The following is a 24520-nucleotide window of genomic DNA, read 5'->3' as shown; positions in this document are numbered from 1 at the left end:
GGAAACAGCCAAGTTGGACATAGTGTCGATTTTACAATGAGCAGCTTTGTATTTAAGTCACTTAAAACATTGCTCACTCCATGACGCCTTTGACTGCTGCAGTGACCTCAGAAGGCAGGCTAGATGGGCAGGCAAGCCCAACAGCACAGCCTTTCAAAAGGAGAATCTTGCTGCCCAACTCCACTCACAAAAGTGCTGTTTTCTTTATAAAATACCTAGATACTTTTCTTGAGCGGTGTTTAGAAAACTGTAACTTAACAAGGTGGACAATGAAGGCTGATGAGAAGCCAAGGACAATGGCACTAGGTTTCTATCCTAATACATGAACTGGCTTTGTGGGAGCGTAGCCTGTTTGGATGCTCACCTTCCTGGACCTAGATAGAAGTGGGAGGACCTTGGTCTTCCTGTAGAGCAGGGAATTTGGACTGCTCTTCAGTATCGAGAGGGAGGGGGAGTGGACTAGGGGGAGGAGAAGTGGAGTGGGGATAGGGGGAGGGGAGCAGGGGGAGGGGGCAATATGTGGGAGGAGGGGGAGGGAAATGGGAAAGGGGGAGCAGTTGGAAATTTTAAGTAAAAAAGAATAAAAAAAAAAAAAAGAAAACTGTAACTTCTCTTCTATATGCAAGTCCCATTTGTTCCTGTGGTTCTGTGACATAACTTCCCTGGACAAAAGAGTACATGGCAGCTGGGCGGAGGTGGTGCACATCTTTAATCCCAGCACTCAGGACACAGGGGCAGGGCAATCTTTGAGTTCGAGGCCAGCCTGGTCTACAAGGTCCGGGACAGTCAGGGCTGGTTTTATGTTGACTTGACACAAGTCAGAGTCTCTTGGGTAGAGGGAATGAACCTCCAGTTGAGGAAGTGCTTCCACCAGATTGGCCTGTGGGCAAGCTTGTAGTGCACTGTCTGTGACTGATGATTGATATGGGAGGACCCACCCACTGTGGGCAGTGCCACCCCTGGGCAGGTGGTCTTGGGTTCTAAAAGAAAGCAGGCTGAGCAAGCCAGGAGAAGCAAGTCAGTAAGCAGCTCCCTCCATGGCCTCTGCATCAGCTCCTGCCTTGACTACACGCTACAAGCTGTATGATGAAATCATTATCTTCCTCCTTGAGCTGCTTTTGGTATTTATTTCATCACAGAAATAGGAACCATAGGACAGACCTCCAGAAGTGCACTATTCTGCCTACGCACCTGCATGTGTACATATGTATGTGTGTAATAAATACTTTTCAATTAAAAAACTTTTTTTTTCTACCCCTAAAAGAATCCACACAGGAACGAAGTCAATTAAATTTTATTTCAACCAAGAATATAAAATACACGTAACTTATTGTAGCTGAAACTGTCACTTTGAGAAGGATGGCTGGATAACTCCAGAGCAGAAGCCCTCAGTTCTGAAGAGGCAGCACACCCTGCATCCCCAGAATGGGCTACAGAGGGCAGCCAGCCTGGAGTATACACATCACAGCAGAGCAAGGAGAGCCATGGCAATACCTACGATCATACAGAGGGGGTGCGTGCAGAAAATGACCGAAAAAGATAGACAGGTACATTTCACAAATAGGAATTATCAGAAATACAAACTAGTTTAGAAAGGACATACTGTATAACATATATAAAAAGTACTTTCAGCTGTTATTAAAAAGGACACCTTAGTCCTGGCTTTGTATAATGCTTTTAGTGTCTACCCAGACAAAGCTTTAAAAAAATTAAATAGTCTCAATTTACTCACTATAGGTGATAACAGTGCATTAGGTATTTCCCGTATAACACATCCGCATCACTCCCTACCAGCATCAGCTCAGAGGAACAAGCACCTCCTCGGGTACAACACACTTTTTGAAGTCCTCAAACACTGACCTTTGGGGTTATGATATTCATGACTATTCTCGATGATTATGGGGACCTAAACTGCTACATTTTGTAGAAAATTATTACTTGTACTTGACTCCTTCAAGCTTCCATTAAACCCAATGGCTATCCACCGCCTCTCTCCATCTCCTGGGGAGCCGCACCGAGCTGAAGTCGCAGCTTCCCTGCTAGTTTCCTCGGCCTGTAGCTGTGGCTACCCATTAACAAAAGCAAAGCAGGCTGCACACCTTACTCTCCGATTCCTTTTCCCTCTAGCGACAAAAAGAGCATCATTTCAGAGGCACAGAGAACTGGCAAGCTGCTGCACCAGGCACGAGGCAGTGGACTTGAATGCATGCGGGTGCCGTCCGTTCCCGTCTTAAAGGTCTTAGTTTTGCTAGAGGGAAGTAGTGCAGGGCATCAGAATTCTTAAGTCTTAAAGTCTCAAAAGCACAGGTATAAAAATAGACACGCCCTCCATTTCTGCATCTCACTGCATGGTTACGTCATCAAAAGGATCGCTTCAACCTCGTAATACCAGCCCTGCCCCAAGCTACCTTACTTTATTTAAGCTAGCCTGTTCCAAACTCCTGAATCCTTTCCCCCAAACACCCCTCCAAAAAGCTACCTCTAAAAGTGACTTTTAATATAAAAAAACAGAAACCTTTCAACTCAGTCCTTCAACATCTCCCTAGACATCAAGGTTCCTGTAAGTTGGAGGAAGCCTCCGGGTTCCTAGGGGACAAAATAGTATCCAATACATGTTCAAAGAGGAATGCAATCACTTGAGGCTCACCAAGGTCAATTCTACCCTTAAGAAGATTCACAAGTCCCACGAGAGGTCCCACCCCGTGGACTATGGCCTTAATGTATATGAAAGGCTTTGCTTCCTTTACAGAGAAAGGAAATGATGAACAAAAACTACTTCTAAGAAGAGTACTGGGCACAGGTATGCGTCTACCCCTGAGGCAAGAAGAGAAAAGCAAAGGGCCAGAAGCAGTGGGTGATGTGGAACCCTGCTGTATATATAATGGAGTTTTCTGGAAGGTCCCCGGGGTGTGTGTCACTTTTACTAGGGCCGTCCTATGAATGTTTAAGTGCGTACTGCCAGAACTGTGTATCCAGCTTGCACACAAAGAACTCTTAGTATTTTGTTCTATGCACAGACCGGGGCTAATGTCTTTTACTAAACGTGAGCTCACTTGAGGGCAAGGACCTCTATATCTACTGTGATTCCCTGCAAGCACTTGGCAGAAGGGACTCTTGCCCGTAAGTGTTCCCAGTTGCTGCTGGAGGCTGCTGAGAACATTTCAGAGACGCACAGATGCCTTTTATGACAGTTAACCGCCGGCTTTCTCCTCGAGAGGTCAGTCACATACCTGCTTACCGATAACACTGTTTACTATAAAATGCAGAGGCATAGGGATCCGAGTGGGTTCAGAGTAAACAAAAACAAAACAAAATGTCTTCATATCACAAGACATTTCTAAGTCGACCACATGTCACTGGATTGGCTGTAACAAGGAATGTGTCTTGTTCTCTGCTTTTCTACCCGGCAGAGCATTGAGCCTGTAAGGGAGCAGTGGCCCTGGACACAGGCTCTAGGGCACCAGACAGAACTTTACATAGGTAGCTACATTATGCAGGAGGCTGAGTCTTTTTTTTTCTAAAATATAGGGATAAGAATCATGGAGCCAGTCAGAAATTCCTCCCAGTGAAGCACGTCAATGACTTCGTCAGTCTTGGTACGCAGGTCACTATTCAACCTTTATTACTATTCAGAAGCATTATTATGCTGAAATCAGTATGGTCCTGGCTGGCTATAGTATCACATCAATAGTGCAAAATGTATACTGGCTTCTAAAATCTTATTTTACTTGAATATGGACCCCAGAGTATCATAACCAGGTAGATAAGTTCACAAGAATAGTTTTTAAAAATGCATATAGTTTGCATATACAACAACTGGCTATTTTTCTAGCTCAAGAAACATTGAAAACAAGGCTGGTGCTGCTAGTAGCATCCGAACAGAGATATTCTTGCCCCCGGCTCTAAGCCTTTACATTTCCTCTTGACTCTGGAGGGCGAGGGGTTCCTTAGAAGTAGCTAAAAAAGAACTCCCCTCTAATTCGTAGATCCTGGAAATGCAAATATTCACCTCATCTACTTCACACTGTCTGCCCGTAGTTTTCAGGCACAATTGTTAAATTTTCTCTAGGGGCAAAAGAAAGCATTCAGTGCAATAAAAGATTCTTGACAGCGTTAAGTCTCAGTAACAACAGCGAAATTATGCATACATAATACATACTTTCAACATGGATAAAACCTAGAATTTTAACATGCTTTAAAAATAGTCACTCTATGCCTAATGTAAATACAAAAGGAGAACACTGCAGACGAGTGAACGGGCTTCGAGCTGAGTATCCTTGATTATGTAAGAAAGTCACTCATGCTGACCCAGACGTGGAGAGACTGGAGGGACCAAGGCTCCTCTGAAGAGGCAGATGCCTCCTTTGAGGGGAAGAAAGGTCCCTTGATCAGCACGACTCCTCTGTGAAGCCCTGTGCATTTACAGTCTTTTCAGATTTCCCAGGTGGGCCCCAAAGGACCATGTTCCATCAAAGCTCTTGAACCCTCCTTAGAGTAGACTTAGCTACATGAAGGTTAAAATTATAATTTTTAATTACTGAATATTATTCAGAATATGATGCTTCTGGGAACTAAGTTCCTCATGAATGATTATAAAACCACCAACTACTTCAGCTCTTCAGAGCATGAGCACGGCAGCTGCAAAGATCAACACTGGTTTGGCTGTGGGGACCCTCTGTCCCACGCTTGCCTTTACTAGACCTTCCCTGAAAGAGATAAATAAAAACTTCATAGTAAAGTACTTTGGGACAGCAACAGTTTCTTTTTAAGACTTCCAAGAGCAAAGCAGTTAGTCTGTGAAGACTGTGTAGTGCTTTAAAAGGTGCGTGACTTGTGTTGTTCAATCAGTTCATGAAGTATAAAACTATACACCGCGGAACCCTGTTCCTAAAACATTGAAGTCCTAAGAAAAGATAAATTATAATGATTGCTACAGCGTGAGAAAGGTGCACCAGGAACTCCTTCAGAAAGTGCTGAAGGACGCAGAAGTGCTGGGGCAGATCAGAGGCTTCACCAGGGAAGTCCCAGAGAAATTCATGCGGGAAGAGGGCTGGGGACACCTCACAAGATCTTCTTCCTAAGTCACCCAAGAAGAGATATTCGTCCTTTAGAACACTCAGTAGGCGAAGGTTTCCTCTCTAGTGAGCTCTGCACGGTGGCATCACAGTCTTCACTCTGGGGCTCTTTGCGATGCAGACCCCGCCCTGCTGGAGGCTGTGCTACGCTGTCCTGGGTAAGCAGAGGCAGTGGTCAGTACCGGTGGGCCTGGTGAGACGGGTGGTACTGCGTGCTCTGTTGAGACGAGGCGTAGCCTAGTGTGCTCTGGGACTGGGAAGATCCCTGAACGCTGCTTTGGTAATTCAGGCGAGAACTGGAGTGCTAGAAAAAACCAGGAAAGTGGGGGTTACTGACTGCAGAGAGGGGCTCAAGATGCCAACCACAGCAGGACAGAGATGAGGTCCCTGGCTCCGATCCACAACAGTTGATATGATCTGCTTATCTGAAACAACAGCCTGCTTAGACTGCAGCTACCCTGGTTGGTGTTGAATCTGGCTGTGCAGTGGAGAGGGTGAGCTACACTGGTAAAGAAAGGCAGACAAACTTAACCTTTTACAGGATTAAAATTTGACAATGAAACAATTAATTTAGTAAATGGAAAAATGGCATCCATAAGATATAACTGCATACTGTTAATTCCCACTTTCATAATTAGTGGGGACTGGGAAATCACTCTAAGGCAGAGTTTTTGGAGGCAGAAACTAGGGACATAGAGAACCTGCCGATAAGCAAACAAGCAAGGTTGACAGGGCAGGCTAGCAGTAGGGAGGTATTATAAATGTCAGGTAACATCCAAAACAAACATTGTCACCAATAAATCTTATTTCCCATCTAAAAATTAAATTTGTTACACGACTGGCCTCAAGAGACCAGTAGACAGACAGCTTTCAGCCTAGGCTGAACACTGTGCTGATACAACTTTATAAAGACAATATTTTCTTTTTCAATAGGAAAAAAAAATGCATCTCCCCCCCTCCTGCCCCCCGTGTTTGTGTGTGTGTGCATGTGTGTGTGTTTGAGCAGGGCTGTCCTAGAACTTACTACGGAGGCCAGGCTGGCCCTGGAACTCTCCACAACCTATCTGTCTCAGTCTCTCGAGAGCTGAGGTCCCAGGGGTGAGCCAATATACCATGCTCCTCCTTTTGAAGTAATAATCACATTTGCTTACTGAAACAGCCCAATATCTCACCCATGGAAACTGACAAGACAGAGTCTCCTCACAGAATAGTACAATCTGAACACAAGGTAAAAGTAACTCAGAATCGAATACAAGAAAACAGAACATGATATGCTTTAAGACAGTGTGTTCAAACAGCCCTAGAGGTTTCACTCCCTATAAATCCTAGAACCAGATGTGAGAAAAGCCCTTTCCCTTTAGCTTCCTTAATTAGTGGTACAGCTATAATTTCCTTTCTGTCTGAACACAAGACACATATCTAGAGTTAACACAATTCCAGTAGGACTTGCTTCTGAGAGCTGTTGCTTAGCCTTGGCCATTTCTCAAGTCTACGTGGTTACCGACTGACTATTCCCCCCAGTGAGAGCATTCCTTCTCAAGATTTGTCTCTAAGTGTCCAATAAGACACTTACCTAATTTGTGGCCAATACGGATAAAGTTCTGACATTTTCTTAAGGAGCGTCCCGCCTCCCTCCTTTCTCTCCTTGGGGTGTTAAGATAAACAAGTCACAATACAAAATATCTCATAACTGCATGAAACGTGATTAAAAATCTTCCCTTTCATGTAATGCCAGAAACATAACCTTCTAGTTTCTAGGCCAGGTTCTGGAGCTAAGAACTATATAGCTCTAAGAGAATTGGTTAAAAGTCAATTTCCCATTTCATAAAGTATCTTCATACCAAAAAGGAGCAGTCATGGAGTACCTGATAATCTGACGGCATAACCGGCCCGCCCGAGCTTGCACCCGAAGGCCCAATGCGGGGCTTCTTGTTTGGAGGCACCTGGGTCAGGCCGGAGTCCTGGCTGTGCTGCAGGCCTGCTCCAGCGCCAGCCCCGCCTGCCGCGGCTCCCCCTGCTGTCCCATTGGTCTGGGCACTGCTCTGCTGTGGTGGAGGAGCCTGGGGAGGGGCTGTCGCCTGCTGTGCGGGGGCCGTGGGCTGCTGATGCGGATTCTGCTGCTGTCCCTGATTCTTTTAGCGGAGTTGGGAGGGGGAGAAAGATTCGAGATTTACTGTTAAGCCAGACAAATGAAAAATGGACTTCACTACTTGATACACTTGTGACTGGTGACACACCTGGGGTATAACCTGGTCACATGGGATGACTGGAAATAATGGAGATGGGTAACCTTCAAAATACATCATTCCCAAATACTAACATAGTGAGCCCCGAATAGCAATGTGTAGCATCTCCAAATGAAACAGACATTTCGGTGGGCACCATAAGGCACACAGGAAGTACCATCGCACTCAAGGCCTTTCATCAGGATCTGGACACCAGAGCAGTGCGAGTGGCTAATACTCCCAGTGAGCACAGAGGAATGCAGTAAGGGCACGAAAGCAGAGCTGGGTGGAGATGACACTGGACAAACAAAACGAGGAAGAACTAGGAACAGAATGGGCTACTAAGACAAAACAGGAAGTTCAATTTAAACTTCAAAGTACACCTTCAGTCTCCCACAAGGAACAACATAGGCATGCTAGATGAAAAGGCGGGCAAAGGCACAGATCATCAAATCATGCCCCTCTTCCGCTCGGAAAGTCAGTGGTGCATGAAGCTTATACCTTGTCGCCCTTCTCTTCCGATTCATCTTCATTAAGGAATTCTCTTTTGGGGTACGGAATCTGGCAGCCAGCAAACACACTAAACCGTTTAAAAAGAAATACATGTTAGCCAGCCAGAGATAGGTGGATCTCTGTGAGTTCAAGGCCAGCCTGGTCTACAAGTGAGTTCCAGAACAGGCTCCAAAGTGACAGAGAAACCCTGCCTCGAAAAACAAAACAAAACAAAACAAGAGATACCTAAAATGTATAACTTTATCACCTTACTTTAAAATTAAAATTTTACTTTTTCTTTCTTAACATACATCCTATACTTTACCATGACCGGTGTTTGCAGGACACGTTCCGAACAACTTAACTGAAGCAGTCCTGCAGACTGACACTCTCACTGCCGAGGGGGACCGCTGGACCGCTGCTAGCAGGCTCACGTGCGACACGGAGCTCCGTCCACACTACTCACTCAGTCAGCACCAAACTAAACTGACTTTGTTTTGCTTAAACATGAAAATAAATTTCCCTTCCAGGAAAAAAAAAGTTTTCTAATATCTACAAGCCCAGAGCACGAGCTTGGAAAGGGCTCTTTCCAACCCTGCAGGCTGTCTGTGCACCCATGGTTATGGGCGTGGCTTGTGCCTGAGCCATGTCGGTTCTGTTCTGGCTTTCATCTAGGAAGCTGGTGTGGGCCTTTCCCCGAAGAGATGTTCTCTGTGCAGTCTTCATGAGCAAAGCAGAACAAGTCAGGGAAGTGTTCCCCTGGCACTCAGCAGCATACAGCACCATCCAGTTGGAGCAAAGACCGTGGAGAAGAAAGGGTACGTACTCTAATGTGGGCAAGGGGTCCTCCTGAAAGTAAGGGTCCTGCAGAGCCTGCTCTGAGGTGATCCTCTTCGTTGGATCCATGGTAAGGAGTTTCTGAAGCTAGAGCAACACATAAGAAATATGACAGCCCATGAGAAGACTGACTTTTGTATTAATGTCTGACACAATGGACCTCAAATACATCTTTTACACACTGATGCACACAGGCATGTGTGTTTAGAGTAAATTCTTCCACATAGGGTCCAGGGATTGTGGATCAAAGCCAAGTTGTCAAAGCTTGGCAGCATGTGCCCTTACCTATGAGTCATCTTGCTAGCCCTCATATCATCTTGCCCTGCTCACTGTATAATTAGTAGACTATATACATATTTATGAAATTACCATTAAGATCCCTTAAAATGCTTTTTTTCTGATATGAACCATTTAAGAAACTAAGACTAGAAGTCAAGGATGATTCTCAATAGAATAAGATTTAATCTCTCTTTCTCTCTCTCTCTCTCCCTCTCTCCCTCTCTTTCATACTCCCTCCCCTCCATCTCTCCTTCCTTTTCAAAGGAAAAGACTAGCTGGGACAATTCTGCAGTAAACAGGACAGAGGAGCTGACCAGGTATCAGCGGGGAGAGAAGCACTAAGCTTTCCCTCAGGAAAGAAAGACTCAATAAGGAATGACTGAAACCCCTCTTCACTTAAGAGGGGGGCCGCCTAAGGGTTTAACTGCTGCTCGAGAACTGGAATTTGATGACAGCAATGTCACTGTACTCTTACCCATCAAAAAAGCCTTTCTTGTTTTTGATTAACATGGATTTAAGAAGACTGTGATATGATAAATTGTGGATGTATTGCTAATTTCCACTCTAGAATTATGGTATTCACCTGATAATGTTTGTAAGGGCTTATAAGGTGTTGAAAAAAGTTTGACAGGCCCTATAAATGTTTGGATTTAATTGTGGATTTATCGTTAATTATGATAGTGACCTGATAATGTTTGTAACTGCTTTTAAGATGTTGAGAAAAGTTTGACTCACCCTGTAAATGTTTAGGTTTAATGCATATGGTAAGAATTTTAGATTTTGATACAATCTAAAAAATTTTAGAGGTGCTCTAAACCAGCTGAAGAAACATTTTTAACTCAGGCAATCCTCCTCTCATTTAAATAAGAGACTACAGTCTTTAGGGGCATGGTTATTCATGTAACATTATGATTTCTCCTGACAAAACAGTATGGCTCCAAAACACAGAGCCCAAAGGTATTTCTCTCCCTTAATTTCTTTTCTTCACAGAAGTAGAGATGGGTTTGAAGCTTCTCCTCCCCAGGTGCCTAAGACAGGAGCTCACGTAATTAAGATGCCCATTTCCAAAGACGGGTAAATTGGGTAAATGGAGAAGTCTTTGCCTAAGGCAGATGTGATAATCTGTCCTGTGCTGAAGCACAGGTTTTATTAAAATTAGTAAGAGGGAGTGGATTGTAGGGGCATATTACACAGGCCCATATTTCTACATTGGCCATATTTCTACTGTGGCCAGAATTTCAGGCCACAGTTTGCACCTGCCACACAGGAGGTGGTCACTTAGCCTTTTGAGACAAACTGATGCCATCCTAGACAAAGGGTCAGGATCTGCTAATGTCGCTCTGCTCCTTCTTTGTAAATTTGGGAGGCTACCTGGGAAAGAGGTGGTAACTCAGTCTACGTGACAGCGCAGACATACAGAGTAGACATTGATAGGAATACGTGACAAAATGGGCACAGATAGGTGTGGACATGACCACAGTCAATCTCCTGGCTACCTAGGAAACAGAATGCTAATGAATTTCACCCTCAGATTACATTTTGGCATAAAAGCTGTTTGAAGAATAAACACGGGTGAATTTTCAGGGTGTGAACTCAGGGTTTCATGAGGGATCCCTAAAAACTCCCTCCCAATAAAGTCATGTGAGTTGTGCCTCAGTTACTCCCATGCCTTCCCTCTGGTCTGAGAAAGAATTTATGTCAGGGCTGGATGCTGACACAGGAGGAACACCCTGCTGTCAGTGGGGAGCACCTACCAGGAGGAACACCCTGCTGTCAGTGGGGAGCACCTACCAGGAGGAACACCCTGCTGCCAGTGGGGAGCATCTACCAGGAGGAGCACTCTGCTGTCAGTGGGGAGCACCTACCAGGAGGAACACCTTGCTGTCAGGCTTGACCTTGTGTTTCTCCATGTACTTTATGAGGCTACTGTTGGCATACCTGCAAGAATAGGAACACACATGATTTGTATTCCTAAAGGACAGTTCTAAGGCAGGTTTCTATGTGCAAACACATTACTTAATACCAACACATTAAAAAAAAAGTTGTTAAACACGACATATCAGAGTTTTTAGTGCTATAGTCACTTTGGGAATGCTTATGTGTAACCATTAGAGCGGAAAAATACATCTGTCTTGAAACCCAGCAATGGCTCCGAGGCACGCTCCCTCTAAGAGATGGCTGGCTCGGTGTCTGCTTTTGAAGTACCGGAGATGGCGAGTAGGTCATGCACGTTAGGCAAGTGCTCTACAGCAAACATTATCTTCCTACATCTTTCCCTTTTTATTTTGAGACAGGTCTCACCAAGTTGTACAGGCCTTGAACCCACCCTTCTGTCTCAGCCTCCTGAGCAGCTAGGATCAAAGGCCTTTGTTATCAGGCCTAGCTTAGAGACACTTTTAACCACGAGTATCAGAACATAAAGAACACTCTTACACTAGCATTTCTACAGTATAAAACAATAACAAAACCCAATCTCCAACCTATGAACAGCCAAACATCCACAAAGTAAAGAAACAGAAATAGTAGGCAAACCAACTGTTAATATATTCAGAGTAAATGAAATGTTATAAATACGCAAAACTGAATAGGGAAGGTGAATGACACCATTTACATAAAGTTCAAAGACATATCAAACTAAATAAATATCAGAGATAAAACTGTGGGATTACAAACACAAATCCTGAGTACCCAGTCTTCCTTCTAGGAAGGAAAACAGAGAGGTACCCAGAGACATCAGCACACTTTGTAATATTCTACTTCTTAGACTAAGAGGTGAGTGGAGAGATATTCATTTGATTATTCTCAGTATACAATATTTATATTATTTCATATGTATGAAATAAAATTTAAATGGTTTCAAAATATAAAAAATATGTATTATATATAAATATATAAACCATAATCAGTGTTTTCATAATCTCCCTTTCTGTCTTCTATTTATTTTTGAAGCAGAATCGGTGCTTCTTAAGACTGTTTAAATAGGCCAGGTGGTGGTGGTGGTGGTGTACGCCTTTAATCCCAGCACTCAGGAGGCAAAGGCACGGGCAGAGCTCTGTGAGTTAGAGGCCAGCCTGGTCTACATACTAAGTTCCAGGTCAGCCAAAGCTATACAGAGAAACCCTGTCTCAAAAATCAGCCAAAACAAAAAACTCCAAACCAAGCAAGTGTTATAGAGAGAGGCGCTGAGGAAAGACTCAGAGTACAGACGTGGCTCTCAGAGGACAGTCACCTTTGCTTTATGTCTCTATCCACAGATTCACAGTGAAACCAGGGGGATCTTTCTGCTTTGGCTTTATAAAATTAGAACCAGTATAAAAATCCATCTTTCCAATGAGCAGCCTGACTCCCTCAGCCTCGCCTTGCTTTCTAATGAGCTACTTGGAGCTGACACTTAGAACAATTACAAACATCTGCTGTCATTCTTAGCAATTCATTTGCACAGTATATTGGGAGTTCTTTTTCTCTGATAAAAGCAAGTTAATATTCTTTTACTTTTGAAATAATATTTTATTTGAAATAAAGTATTTTCTAGATCATTGTTTCAACATATTTTGCTTTAGTGATTTCTGTTGCTTGCTGTTGTTTTTGTTTTGAGACAGGGTCTTATTACATAGATCTGGCTGTCCTGGAACTCCAATATGTAGATCAAGCTGGTGTAACTCAGAGATCAGTCTTCTTCAGCCTGGGATTAAAGGCCTGTATCACCACACCCAGATTGAGCAGTGACAGAAACACCATAGAAAGGCCACTGTAGGATTGCAAGCAGAGCACACTGGTGTTATGACTAAACAGGCAAGGTTTAGGGGCAGAAACAGTCAAAGCATTTCTAGAAGAAAGCACTGAGTAGACTGCTAATCATCCGGAACGCAGAGAGGTAAGGGTCAATGCCTGATGGTGAGACAGAGGTTCTGCCCCAGAGGGTTTGAACATTAAGTGAACCATGGAGCTATTTCTTGGGACATGAAATATAGGCCGCCAAGGTTTAGGATTAAGAGAGCAGAGCTTTATTTCAGGCTGAGATTCCATTGGCGATTGTCTTAGTTAGGACTTCTCTTGCTGTGAAGAGACACCATGACCACAGCAACTCTATTTATAAAGGAAAACAGTTAACTGGGGGTGGCTTAGAGTTCAGAAGTTCAGTTCATTACCATCATGGTGGGACATGGCGGTGTGCGGGCACACATGGTGCTGGAGAAGTGGCTGAGAGTCTGACACCTTGCAGGTAAGAGGAAATGAGCATGGCTTGGGCATATATGAGACTTCAAAACCCAGTGCCACCGAGAGTACTTCCTCTAACAGGGCCAAACCCACTCCAACAAAGTCACACCTCCTAATAGTCACTCCCTAGGACTTTATGGGGCCAATTACAAACTACCACAGCGCTTTAAGAAGTGAACTTGAAAACTGGGGAAATGCTGAGGATACATGTGGATTAGTAAACTAAAGCCTCAAGTCTGCAACCCAAAGCACTTCCAGAATCTGGAAAAAAAAAACTCTCAAATCTAAAATAATTTTCTAGTCCCAAACTTTAATACACTTTTTAAAAGACATGTATTTTGTGTGTGTGTGTGTGTGTGTGTGTGTGTGTAGACATGTTTGTATCTGCGTGTGTCACAGCATGTGGGGGCTGGAGGACAGTCACACTCAGCTTTTTACACTCAGGGCAGCGGGCTTGTGCTGCTTCCACACATGGAGCGAGCGCCTCCGTGCAAGGGACACGCAAGGTGTGTGAATTAGAAACTTTGCCTTAACTGGTGGTAAACTGAGGCCAACAAAACCGTGGGGTTTTCCAGGGAAAATGCGTAGTGACAAAGGGGCCCCGGTCAAAAATTTGAGATAAGTGTTACTCTAAAGGGCAGAGGCTTTGTGAAGAGCCAGAAACTAACGCTGCTGTTCTCTAGTTCCCTTTATGATAACTCCTTTGTTCCTACAAACAAACTGTCTTGTACTGAAATTTCCTGAGAAGCTGTTATGATCTCGGTTATCAACCTGTCTGCACTTTCAGCAATCAACTAAAATGCAAGCCCCTGGAGAGCTCGTGAGGGGGTCAATTATCACTAATAGTTTTACTTATATATTTATTTTACTGCGTATTGGGTGTTTTCCTGCAGAGGTCAGAAGAGGGCATCAGATCCCCTGGATATGGAGTTACAGAAGGTAATCAGCTGCCATTTAAGTGCTGAGAACTGAACCTGGGCGCCCTGCAACAGCAGTGAGTGCTCTTAACCGGCAAACCATCTCTCTGCTCCCTTTTCTTTCCTCTTTTTAAAAAATTATTTCCTATACAGGGACTTCTGGTTGCACGCATTTCTGTGTACCATGCTCAAGCAGTACCTACTGAAGGCCTGAAGAAGGTGTAAGATCTCGTGAATCTGGAGTTATGGAGAGCTGCGAGCTGCAGGGAGGTCCTGGGAATCTGAGGAATTCTCTTATCAGATCCTCTGGAACGGAAGACCCACTGTCTGTGGGCAGCTGTCTACCTATCTTTTTCAGCCCTGTGGACTGAACAGCTTCTCAATTCTCAGCCTTCTAGTATGAGATGACTGACCAATTGATGGACTAACTGGACTACATCCTATAAGCCAACCTACTAAAACTCACTCATTGACTGTCTGTCTGTCTGTCTGTCTCCCCGCCCCCACACACACACACCAGTCTGTTTCTTTACAGAGTGAACCCTGGCTAATAAAGCTGGCTGTACTCCCCTTCATGTCCAATCAACATATCTGCCTCCAGCAGTTTGTTTTATTTGGATCCTGGACCATGTGGCTCTTCCTTGCCATCCTTCCTAGTTTTTCATGACAGCATCTCAGTCACCAACTCAGGTAGGATAAAACCACAGCAATCATATTAAATTGAGGCCTAAATTGTATTAAAACTGTAACTGTTTTTATCTGGGGGAGGGTGTTGAGACAGGTTCTCTGTGTAGCCCCTGGCTGTCCTGTATCTCACTCTGTAGACCAGGCTGGCCTCAAACTCAAGAGATCCCTCTGCCTCTACCTCCCGAGTCCTGGGATTAAAGGTGTGTGTCATCAGGCCTGGCCTCTGGTTTTAGATATGGCAGCCTTAAATTGGGTATATAGTTAAAATCATTTGGAATATATTCTTTTTTACAGGACAAGTAAACCAACCCTGAGTTTCTGGTTTAAAACTTCTATCCTTTTAAAAACAAGTGCATGTTTCTACTGAAGCTACAATATGCAATTAAGGACCTGAGTATTTGTATCATTCAGCACATTCATGCTGAAATCTAATCCCCAGTGTGGAAGTATCAAAAGAGAGGCTCTCAAAGGCATTTGCTGTGGAGGGTTCTGAGTCCGTGAATGGCATTGATGGCTCAGAAATGAGGCTCTAACACAGTTCACAGCCTTCTGCCCTCCCACCATAGGAGACACAGCAACAGGGTACTCTTTAAAGTAGAAAGCAGTCAAGCCGAACAGATTCCAAACCTGCCAGCACACCTTCATCCTGGACTTTCCAGCCTCTGCAACTGTCAGAAAATTAATTTCTAGTGTCCAGGCATTACTGGTCCAGACTTTTGTTTGTTTCCCCAGCACAGATGAACTACAGTAATCGGGGTCACTTACGTTGTTCTTCTAAAGTCCTTCTGAAGTGTTGGGTACTCTGGCATTTTTCTAATATCTTCCCAGTCTTTATCTTAAAGAAATTATTTATAGAAAATATCTTATTAAAAGTCTCCTATTTTTTAGTTTAAAATAAACATAAAACAAACTTTATGCATGTTCTTACAAAGAAACACGTTTGAAATATAACTCCAAATGATATTTTAAAAAGGGGAACACATTACCTGCAGGAAACCCCATGACACTAAATATCCGATCTAGCTGGTCATGATGGAAAGGATTGCTTGTTTTTATGTCCTCCTGACGACAGTGGAAAATAGGCTCTGAAGTCAACAACTCAGCGAATATGCAGCCTATTGCCCATATGTCTACAAAGGGAAAACATTTTATACAAATGCATTCATTTCCTTAGTTACAATTCCTACACAGAATTCCAATACAGACAAAAATATGTTTTAGTAGAGCAATACGTAAAGTATAATAAACATAACGAAGAACCATACAGCAGCTGCAGATTAGTTCAGCTGATAACGTGCTTGCCTCGAATGCACAAACACAAAGGTTTAGGCTCAAGCCAGTACCACAAACCCTACAGCCATGGTGTCTCACATCTGTAACCTGAGCTTGTGGGAAGTAGGAGAATCAGAAGCTCCATCAAAAGTGCAAACCAGCCTCCTTAGATATTTAAAAGTAAGACACACAGAGCCAGCAAGATGGCTCAGTGGCTAAAGGTGCTCACACAAAGGTAGAAGAACAGAAGCAACTCCTCTGACCTCCACGTGTGTCCCGAGGCATGCATACGTGTGGATGTGGGTGGCACACAGTGAAAAATAACACAAATAACATGGGATGTCTTGTCATGACAGTTCTGAAGCCAAATAAAAGAAACATTTACTTATAAATTTCCTGGTGCAGAAAGGCTTAGAAAAAAACCTAAACTTGGCAAAAAAAAATTCCTCATGGGAATTTGAGAGAACTTCTCACTGCATAGCCAAAGCTGCCTCAGACATGTGAGCTTTCTGCCTGAGTCCCCAGTGCTGGGTCCCAGGCCTGTGCTCCCACACGTGACACAGTGAACCCCTTTCTAACTGTCCCCACTGCTCCCACACGTGACACAGTGAACCCCTTTCTAACTGTCCCCACTGCTCCCACACGTGACACAGTGAACCCCTTTCTAACTGTCCCCACTACTTTAACAACAGAGGCATTTAACTGCTGATGTAACAGTTCATAACACTCAGATCTGACAGAATGAAACAATATTCCTATCTGTTAGCACAATAAATTCTTAAGTCTGTTCAGAGAGCAAAAGGACTATAGAAAACTCGAATTCTTCCTGTAAAACCCCAAGAGTCCATTTCTCCCAACAAATTCTGAATCTAGAATCTGACACACAAAACAAGAATAAGCAGGCACGGCATGACACCAGTGAGACACACCACCGGACAGAGTCCCGTTAGCTGTCCTCACCACTACCGAAACCTTAAGACAAAGCTTGTGGGGGGTCAGAATCGTGGCTTACTTGATGGATATTGTCTAGACTTAAGACCTCGGGCTTGATCCCATCAGCACTAAATAAATTAACCTAATGAGAGTTTTATTACTCAGAGTTACTAATTATACATCATTGTCCTTGGCTTTATATATTGAAGACATAATGTATTTCTAGAACTAAGATTATACCTACAATGTTTTGCTATATGCATAAATGAATTAACTTTTGAGATAAATATTCACATTTGCCCATTTTGATAAAAGTTATTTAGTAAGTTTAAGAATGGAAAATACAGCTAGGAATACAAAAAAGAATAGTTTACCACAATGCCAAACACATCCTGAAGATAAACTACATAAACAAAGAGTTTAATTACATCCATTAACTAGAATAAACATTAGTACGCTCTGCTGTAAAACAGGCTGCCCAACATGAAACCATGCTGGAAGGCCTCTCTCCTGTCTGACCATTTAGACATTTCCCTCCAAGAAATCTGCCTTCTGGATAATGGGAAATGGCCGTCAGTAACCGCTGTCTAGCGCACCCATTACTGTTATCATTTAAGGCTATAAAACATGACCTAATCTTCCTTCATGACACAGCCACCATCGTCATCACGGACACCCCTTAATACCACATATAGTCTGTGTCAACTTTTTAATCCTTTCCTGTCTGTCACTCTTGTCCCTAATGACTCCACCATCTCGCTTCCTCCTGGCTTCTACACTACTGTGAGCTGCCAATCATGTCAACTCCTGATTGGTACTTTCGAGGGACAAAAAGCGAAACCTAGACTTCTCTGTGAACTGTTAGCATAAAGAACCTCAGAGAAGAAAGCAATGTTTTAAATTCTGCCTCCTGCCAACATTATCTTATAATTCTGTATTTCCATCTAGCTCTTGTATCATTATACTTGTTCCTGACACAAGCCAGGGCTGTAGAGAAGTGAAAATGAGTGAGTATGTACCTGTAGATATTTTAAACACAGAGATAGCTCATTTGGAAGTTATTTTTCTCTATCTTAATAACCTCCTAACTTCTACTGTGAATGGATCATTAAGACTTATGATTTTGTTTTGGAGATGAGATATGATCTCACAGTGTGTATTGGGCTGGCCTTGAACTCACAATCTTCCTACATCGGCATCCTCCCAAGCACTAGCACTTCAGGAATTAGTACCTGGCAAGTATGTTTCTATCTTGAGTGCTAAATTTCATTAACTGGGCAGAAAAGTTACAAATTGGTTAAAATTCAATTTCAGTTCTCCTTACCCAAGGGGAAAAAACAGTTGATTTTTAATTTATACCCAATTATATTTATTAAAACCAACCAAATAACAACAGCAAACCCACCACATCTATTTCCTTCCAACAGCAAAGGGAAGCTGAAAAAGAAAAATTCCACAACTGTGCTTCTCCAAAAGTGTGCTGCTCTCCAGTGTGTAGACACACAGCACAACTGTGCAGGGAAGTCCATGAAAAGCTGGATTTACTGTATGTATAACATTAACTTTGATGGGTATGGTCACTGGAATGAGAATGGCTCCATAGGGTCTTATTTGACTATTTGGTCCCCAGTTGGTGGCACTGTTTGGGAAGGATTAAGAAGTGTGGCCTTGGAGGAGGTGTGGCCTTGGAGGAGGTGTGCCACTGCTATGGCTTTTCAAGGTTTCAAATACCTATGCCATTCCCAGTTAGCTCTCTTTGTTTCCAGCTTGTGGGCCAAGATGTAAACTCTCAGCTAATGTTTTGGTCATGTTTTCCTGCCTGCTGGAATGCCCCCCCACACACACCATGATGGGTAAATCCTCTGGAACTATGGGCCCCAAATTAAATTCTTTCTTTTTGTAAGTTGCCTCAGTTATGGTGTTTTTGTCACAGCAACAGAAAAAAGACAATGAGAAATAATTTTAGCAGGAAAAAAAATTTTGACTAATAACTCTTTTCTTAACGGGAACTCTCCCTTTTATATGTCATACTACTTGTAGGTGAGGGCCAGGGGCATATGCAGTGCTTCTGATTCCACAGATCAACCAGGCATGTTCAGCCTTTGAGTTGCATGAGTCCCAAGATAGCTATGAATATGGCCCAATGCATTTATGGATGATGAGATCATTTTACATGTTGCAATGCCAAAAGGATGAACACTCCTGCCATCCCCCCATGTCCTGAAATTATATTTCATCTTGCTTATTTTATGGTTCTATCTATTGATTTCCAGCTAACACTCCTCCCCTCTCCACACACACACACACACATCTCAGACTACTTCTGCCTTCTGAAGTTATCTAAGGTACTGTTCCCAATAACTGGTAGGAAAAGACCTAGATAACGAGAAAAGCAAATCCATTAGGTTGGAAAACAAAAGAGCCACATGAGTACTTAGCTCTCGTCACTCTAGTGACACCATGGCCTCAGCAGTCTCTGATCCAACTGGACACAAGTCCAATGTCACACTCCCATTCCTCCATGGTCAGACACACTTGTCCCCACAGCTCTGAGAACACTTTTTGCAAGTGCTTGGTAATTTATGAATATTTTATAGTTACACTGATTTATAATAATTTATATTTATATTAACGTCTATTTTGGCAATATGCTACAGAATCTGGATTTTGGACAGTCAGACCTTCTGGTGAGCGAGGCACTGTAATGCACGTCTGCTTTCTACACAGGAATTAATCATGGGCTAACTGCATCTCCCGACACAGGGACAGCACTTGCAGTGCTTTGAGCAGCATGCCATTTTCAGCAGCTTGTTAAGCAGAATTGGGACTGTGTTGCTTGTGAATTTTGAGGCACATTCCTCTTAGAGCCTTGTTCAACAGGTGCAATGGCAGCTGAGCTGCTGAGGCTGCTCCTGCCTACAGCAGAGGCGGCAGCTTGGAAGAGGAGGAATATGTAAAGAAGTTCTCCCAGAAATACAAACACTGTCAACCCAGCGCCTGGCCACTGCTTCCTCTCTCCTCACCTTCTCTTTTTCTTCGCTATAAAGAGATATCCAGAGCTGAGGAAGACTCTCACCTGCTAACTCCCTATCCATACCTGAGTCTTCTCTGTGGTCAGGCGGTAAAATCTCTAGAGTCTCCATTACAAAAAAGATCATAAATCCTAACAAACATGTTTATAACTATTTTCCTTCCTCTAGTTCTTTTTCCTTTTGGTGGTCTGGCAAGTTGCTGAGTGGCATGATCCTACCAAGACTGCCTTAATGGACAAACTTGTTCTGCAGACCACAGCATCAAGAGAGATGGGACGTCATACTGTGTCTTGGTTAGACACTTGGAGATTTTCTCCAGCATGATACTCCTCTCCTAGTCCTGTGAAAACAGTTCTAGCCCTCTTTCCAACTCCTCAGATCAACAGCTACGTCAGCATAAAGGAAGATGTGCAAGCCCTTGCTTCCATATGCACTGGCTTTATAATGGACTATTTTATTTTACACTTAGGAACGCTCAGCTTGTCAACCATCTTGACACTTACCGATGGCCTTTGTGTAATGCCTGGCACCAAGGAGAAGTTCTGGAGCCCGATACCAAAATGTCACAACCACTGGATCCAAATCTGCAAGTGGCTTTAGAGGAGAATTAAATAATCTGGCAAAACCCATGTCAGCTGAAAAAGAAAATAAATACATAAAACTCAACTTGACGTGCTATCATAGCTACGCAGGAGTTGATAACTGCCATTAACCTTTCAAAGACAAATGCTTGCTCTAAAACCTGCATCCTGGCTAGGAACTGCATTGTCTACCTTTACTGAGACAGACTTATATGCTGTCTGCTTTACTGAGACAGACTTCTATGCTGTCTGCTTTACTGAGACAGACTTCTATGCTGTCTGCTTTACTGAGACAGACTTCTATGCTGTCTGCTTTACTGAGACAGACTTCTATGCTGTCTGCTTTACTGAGACAGACTTCTATGCTGTCTGCTTTACTGAGACAGACTTCTATGCTGTCTGCTTTACTGACAAGGAAACTAAAGCTTAAAAGTATGTTGACCCCTTAACAGCAAACCATTAGTTCAGAGTCAAAAGTGGGATCTGAGTTTAAACTTCTGCTTCCTGGCTTTCAGGAGCAAATAAAACATTCCAAAGGCTCTTGTTTAGAGACTGTACACCTCCCCATCTGAGAACTAACTCTACACACTACTTAGTTCAGGATGTGCTGGAATCAGGTGCTGTAAACTCAGAAGGGCTGACTTACATGTGCCTCTTCCCAACTCTGTGTTCAGTGACAGCGGACTGGACAAGTGGAATCGGCTATGGGGAAGCAATTAGAGTGTGCAAAACAGAAAATACCTTATGGGGACCTTTCTCCTAGAAAGTGGACTGTATCAGCACATCATACACAATCCCAGGGACACACATAAAACATAGAACAGATACTTGCTATAAAAGATATATAGAAAATTGCTATAGTAATTCATTTAACAAAGATGTATACAAAGTAAGTATTGTCACTGTAAGGTTCTAGAGATCTTTTTTTATGATTTCATGAATAAGAAGTACCTTATATCAAAAAGACACTTTACAAATGGCATTTACACACATCATACAACCTCACTTCACCTTTGTAAGAATACCAGTTAGTACTCTGCTTCTCACTTCTGAGATGAAGACTCTAAAGTCAAAGGCAATCAAACTACTTGTCTATGCTCACAGGAATAGCAAATCATCAGTACTCAAAAACCATGTTTTGATTTAGTAGCTACATTCTTGTGTGTCCAAGTATACATGAAGGGGCAGACGCTGGTATTGGGTGTCTCTCTACTACTCTTACGTTGACTAGTCATTTCTTAGGAATTGAAACAATCCATCCCAGGGGAACTTCCTTGCTGGGATGGTGTATTTGAAACCAGAAGGGAAACAACTTCTGGTTTCAACTAGCTCCAGGAAGCCCCTGAAACTGGCTAGATTCACTATGCCCCTCCCTCCCAAGGATACACTAACAACTGCTGAGAGTCATTCTCAGGCAAACCAAGCTGTAGAGCTGGCGGTGACAGTACACTCAGGAGACAGCGGTAGGTGGATCTCCTTGAGTTCGAGGCCAGCCTGGTCTACAAGAGCTAGTTCCAGGACAGCTGGATACGCAGAGAAGCCCCCATCTCGAGCCCCCTCTCCAAACAAAATGGACAGAGACCAGATCAGCTACCAGAAAAAGCAGGGACCAGCCCACCTCCCTGGAAGAGGTTCAGACCAACTGAGTCATTTTTCCAGGACACTTTCCAACATGCCGAGCTGCCTGCAAGCAGTGTGCTTCAGGTTCCCAGCTTTTGTGAGCTGTCACCTGTGCTGGGGCGGGCTTTGGTGACAGCTGTCTTTGAGTCATTTCTGCTCCTATAATAAACCCTTCACTTAAATTCCTGTGAGTTACCCCTCACCAATCACAAAGTTGGTCCCTGGTGGTACCCTATTTTGCTCTACCATGAACTCCCTCTCTGAGGTGAGTAGACAATTGTGTAGTATTTCCCCAGGAAAACCTTAGTGACACAATACTCACCATCTTATTTTTTGAGACAGGCTCTCTCCCTGAGCTAAACACACACTCACTAGGCTGGCTGGCCAGCAAGCTCCATAATCCTCCTGTCTCCAACACCCCTAGCTCTAGGGTAATAGAGTAACTTTTAATGTGGGTTCTGGAGATCTGAACTCGGCCTTTCAAACCTGTGTGTTAGGCACTTCAACTAAGGAACCATGCAGCCCTTCAGTAGCCATACTCTTAAGCACTGAGTGGCATCCAATAAACTATACATATGGTAATTACAAACCACAAAGCCAGAGTCACAAGAATGAAAAAACTCTATAATTTAAAATATACAATATACATAGTACATTTTGAATGTGTAAGGGATTCAAATGTACTATAAAAAGAACAAATGTCAGTGACTATAATGGATCATTTAATCAGAAGCTAAGTATGCTATAATATGCATTAAATTATAATTGATTATATTGCTTATTTAGAGTTTGAAATAATGTATAATACTTCATGAGACTGCTCTGAAGTATTAAAACTCTGGAGTTCTTAAAGAAATTAAAGTTCACCAGAAACCCGTGTGATACCTACCCCTTTAAAAGTCAATTTCTCTAGTGCAAACACAACCAGTCAACAATTTCCCCAATATTGTACCTATTATTTCATGAGAAGACACAACACTGAAAACACCAGCTTCCCTGAGTGACACGTGCTGGCTGCTGCTGCTGGAAAATATGGTGGCGGAAACGTGTGATGAGATGCTGCTTTATCCACTGATATTAGAGGCGAAAACTAATGTTTCTCTTCTTATTCCCAACCTCTTATCTAAGTTTTTAAAAATGAATTAAGTAATTTATTTATTTTTGGAGACAGGGCCTCACAATGTAACTCTGGTTGTTCTGGAACTCATTTTGCCTCCCAAGTGCTGGGACTAAAGACATATGCCATCATGCCTGCCTCCATCTCTTAATTCTGTTTAATTCATTGTCAAATAAAGCCAAGGCCAGAAGAAAATTCCATCCTGCTGAAGTTGATAGGAGCCTTTTCAAATAATTACTAATTTAGACAAAGTAAATAACCTAAACAATGCTTTGATTTTTTTTTTAAATAAAAAGTGTGTGGAACTGTTCAATTAAATGGATGGGTAAGCCGGGCAGTGGTGGTGCACACCTTTAATCCCAGCACTTGGGAAGCAGAGGCAGGTGGATCTCTTGAGTTTGTGGTCTGCCTGGCCTACAGAGCAAGTTCTAGGACAGACAGCCAGGGCTGCACCGAGAACCCTGTGTGGGTGTGCGGTGCTAACTAGGCAGTATCTAACAGCAAACAAGGAGCAACACCAGAGTCCAACATTCAACGAGTCTGCAGGACAGAAGCACACAAACATGCCCAGGTAACAGGAGTCAGTTCTGTCTGGTTTCTAACATGTACTAATAAGTCCCACAGCGGGAGGGTCTCTATCTCCTTCAAGGTACCATTGGAAGCATGCTCTTAAACACAGCAAAAGTAGACTAAATTGAAAACAGAACTTGAGTTGGATTTCGAAGTTTAAGTCTTTTGAGATAGGGAGGGAGGCGAGATGTTAGACAAGGACTGTTAAATATTTTTGGCTTCTTGAGAAAGGTTCTCACTCTTATCCCAGGCTGGCCTCACTATATAGCCCAAGAAAATCCTCCCATCTCAACTTGTGAAGTACTAAGATTGAAGGCACAAGCCATACTGGAGTGGGGCGGGGGGGGGGTGTCTTTGAGGTTGCTGGGGAGGACAGGGCACAATGCACCTTTTTAACCATTCAACTGTACAGCTCTTTGGAGCCCAAAGAGAACTATACTAAAGCCTTAAGACTCAAATCCTGCAGTCGTGAAATCCTAAAGAAACACACAGAGGTCCACATTAATCATAAACTGGATGGCTGGCCTATTAGCTCAGGCTTCTTATTAACTCTTTCTTGCATCTTAAATTAGCCCAGAATTCTTGTCTGTGTTAGTCACATGGCTTGGTACCTTTTATCAGCAAGGCATTCTCATTTTGCTTCCTCTGTGTCTGGGTGACAACTC

General features: G+C 43.2%; 1 protein-coding gene across 2 annotated transcripts in view; it reads right to left on the bottom strand.

Moving 5' to 3' along the window:
- Positions 1–1278: 1278 nt before the first annotated feature.
- Cdk19 (cyclin dependent kinase 19) overlaps positions 1279–24520 on the bottom strand; it is a 139864-nt gene continuing 116622 nt past the window's right edge. For both annotated transcript variants that reach the window (XM_057761339.1, XM_057761340.1), the window contains 8 exons: positions 20471–20602; positions 15717–15860; positions 15496–15565; positions 10774–10846; positions 8619–8716; positions 7802–7880; positions 6941–7207; positions 1279–5379 (listed from right to left, as the gene is read on the bottom strand). In XM_057761339.1, coding sequence (XP_057617322.1) covers positions 5251–5379; positions 6941–7207; positions 7802–7880; positions 8619–8716; positions 10774–10846; positions 15496–15565; positions 15717–15860; positions 20471–20602 — 992 coding nt within the window. In that variant the 3' untranslated portion in view covers positions 1279–5250. The remainder of the gene's footprint in view (positions 5380–6940; positions 7208–7801; positions 7881–8618; positions 8717–10773; positions 10847–15495; positions 15566–15716; positions 15861–20470; positions 20603–24520) is intronic.

The sequence above is a fragment of the Chionomys nivalis genome, chromosome 2 (genome assembly GCF_950005125.1).
Source record: "Chionomys nivalis chromosome 2, mChiNiv1.1, whole genome shotgun sequence".
Taxonomy (NCBI): domain Eukaryota; kingdom Metazoa; phylum Chordata; class Mammalia; order Rodentia; family Cricetidae; genus Chionomys; species Chionomys nivalis.
Note: the sequence above shows the minus strand (reverse complement) of the source record. Positions and strands in the feature narration are given on the sequence as shown.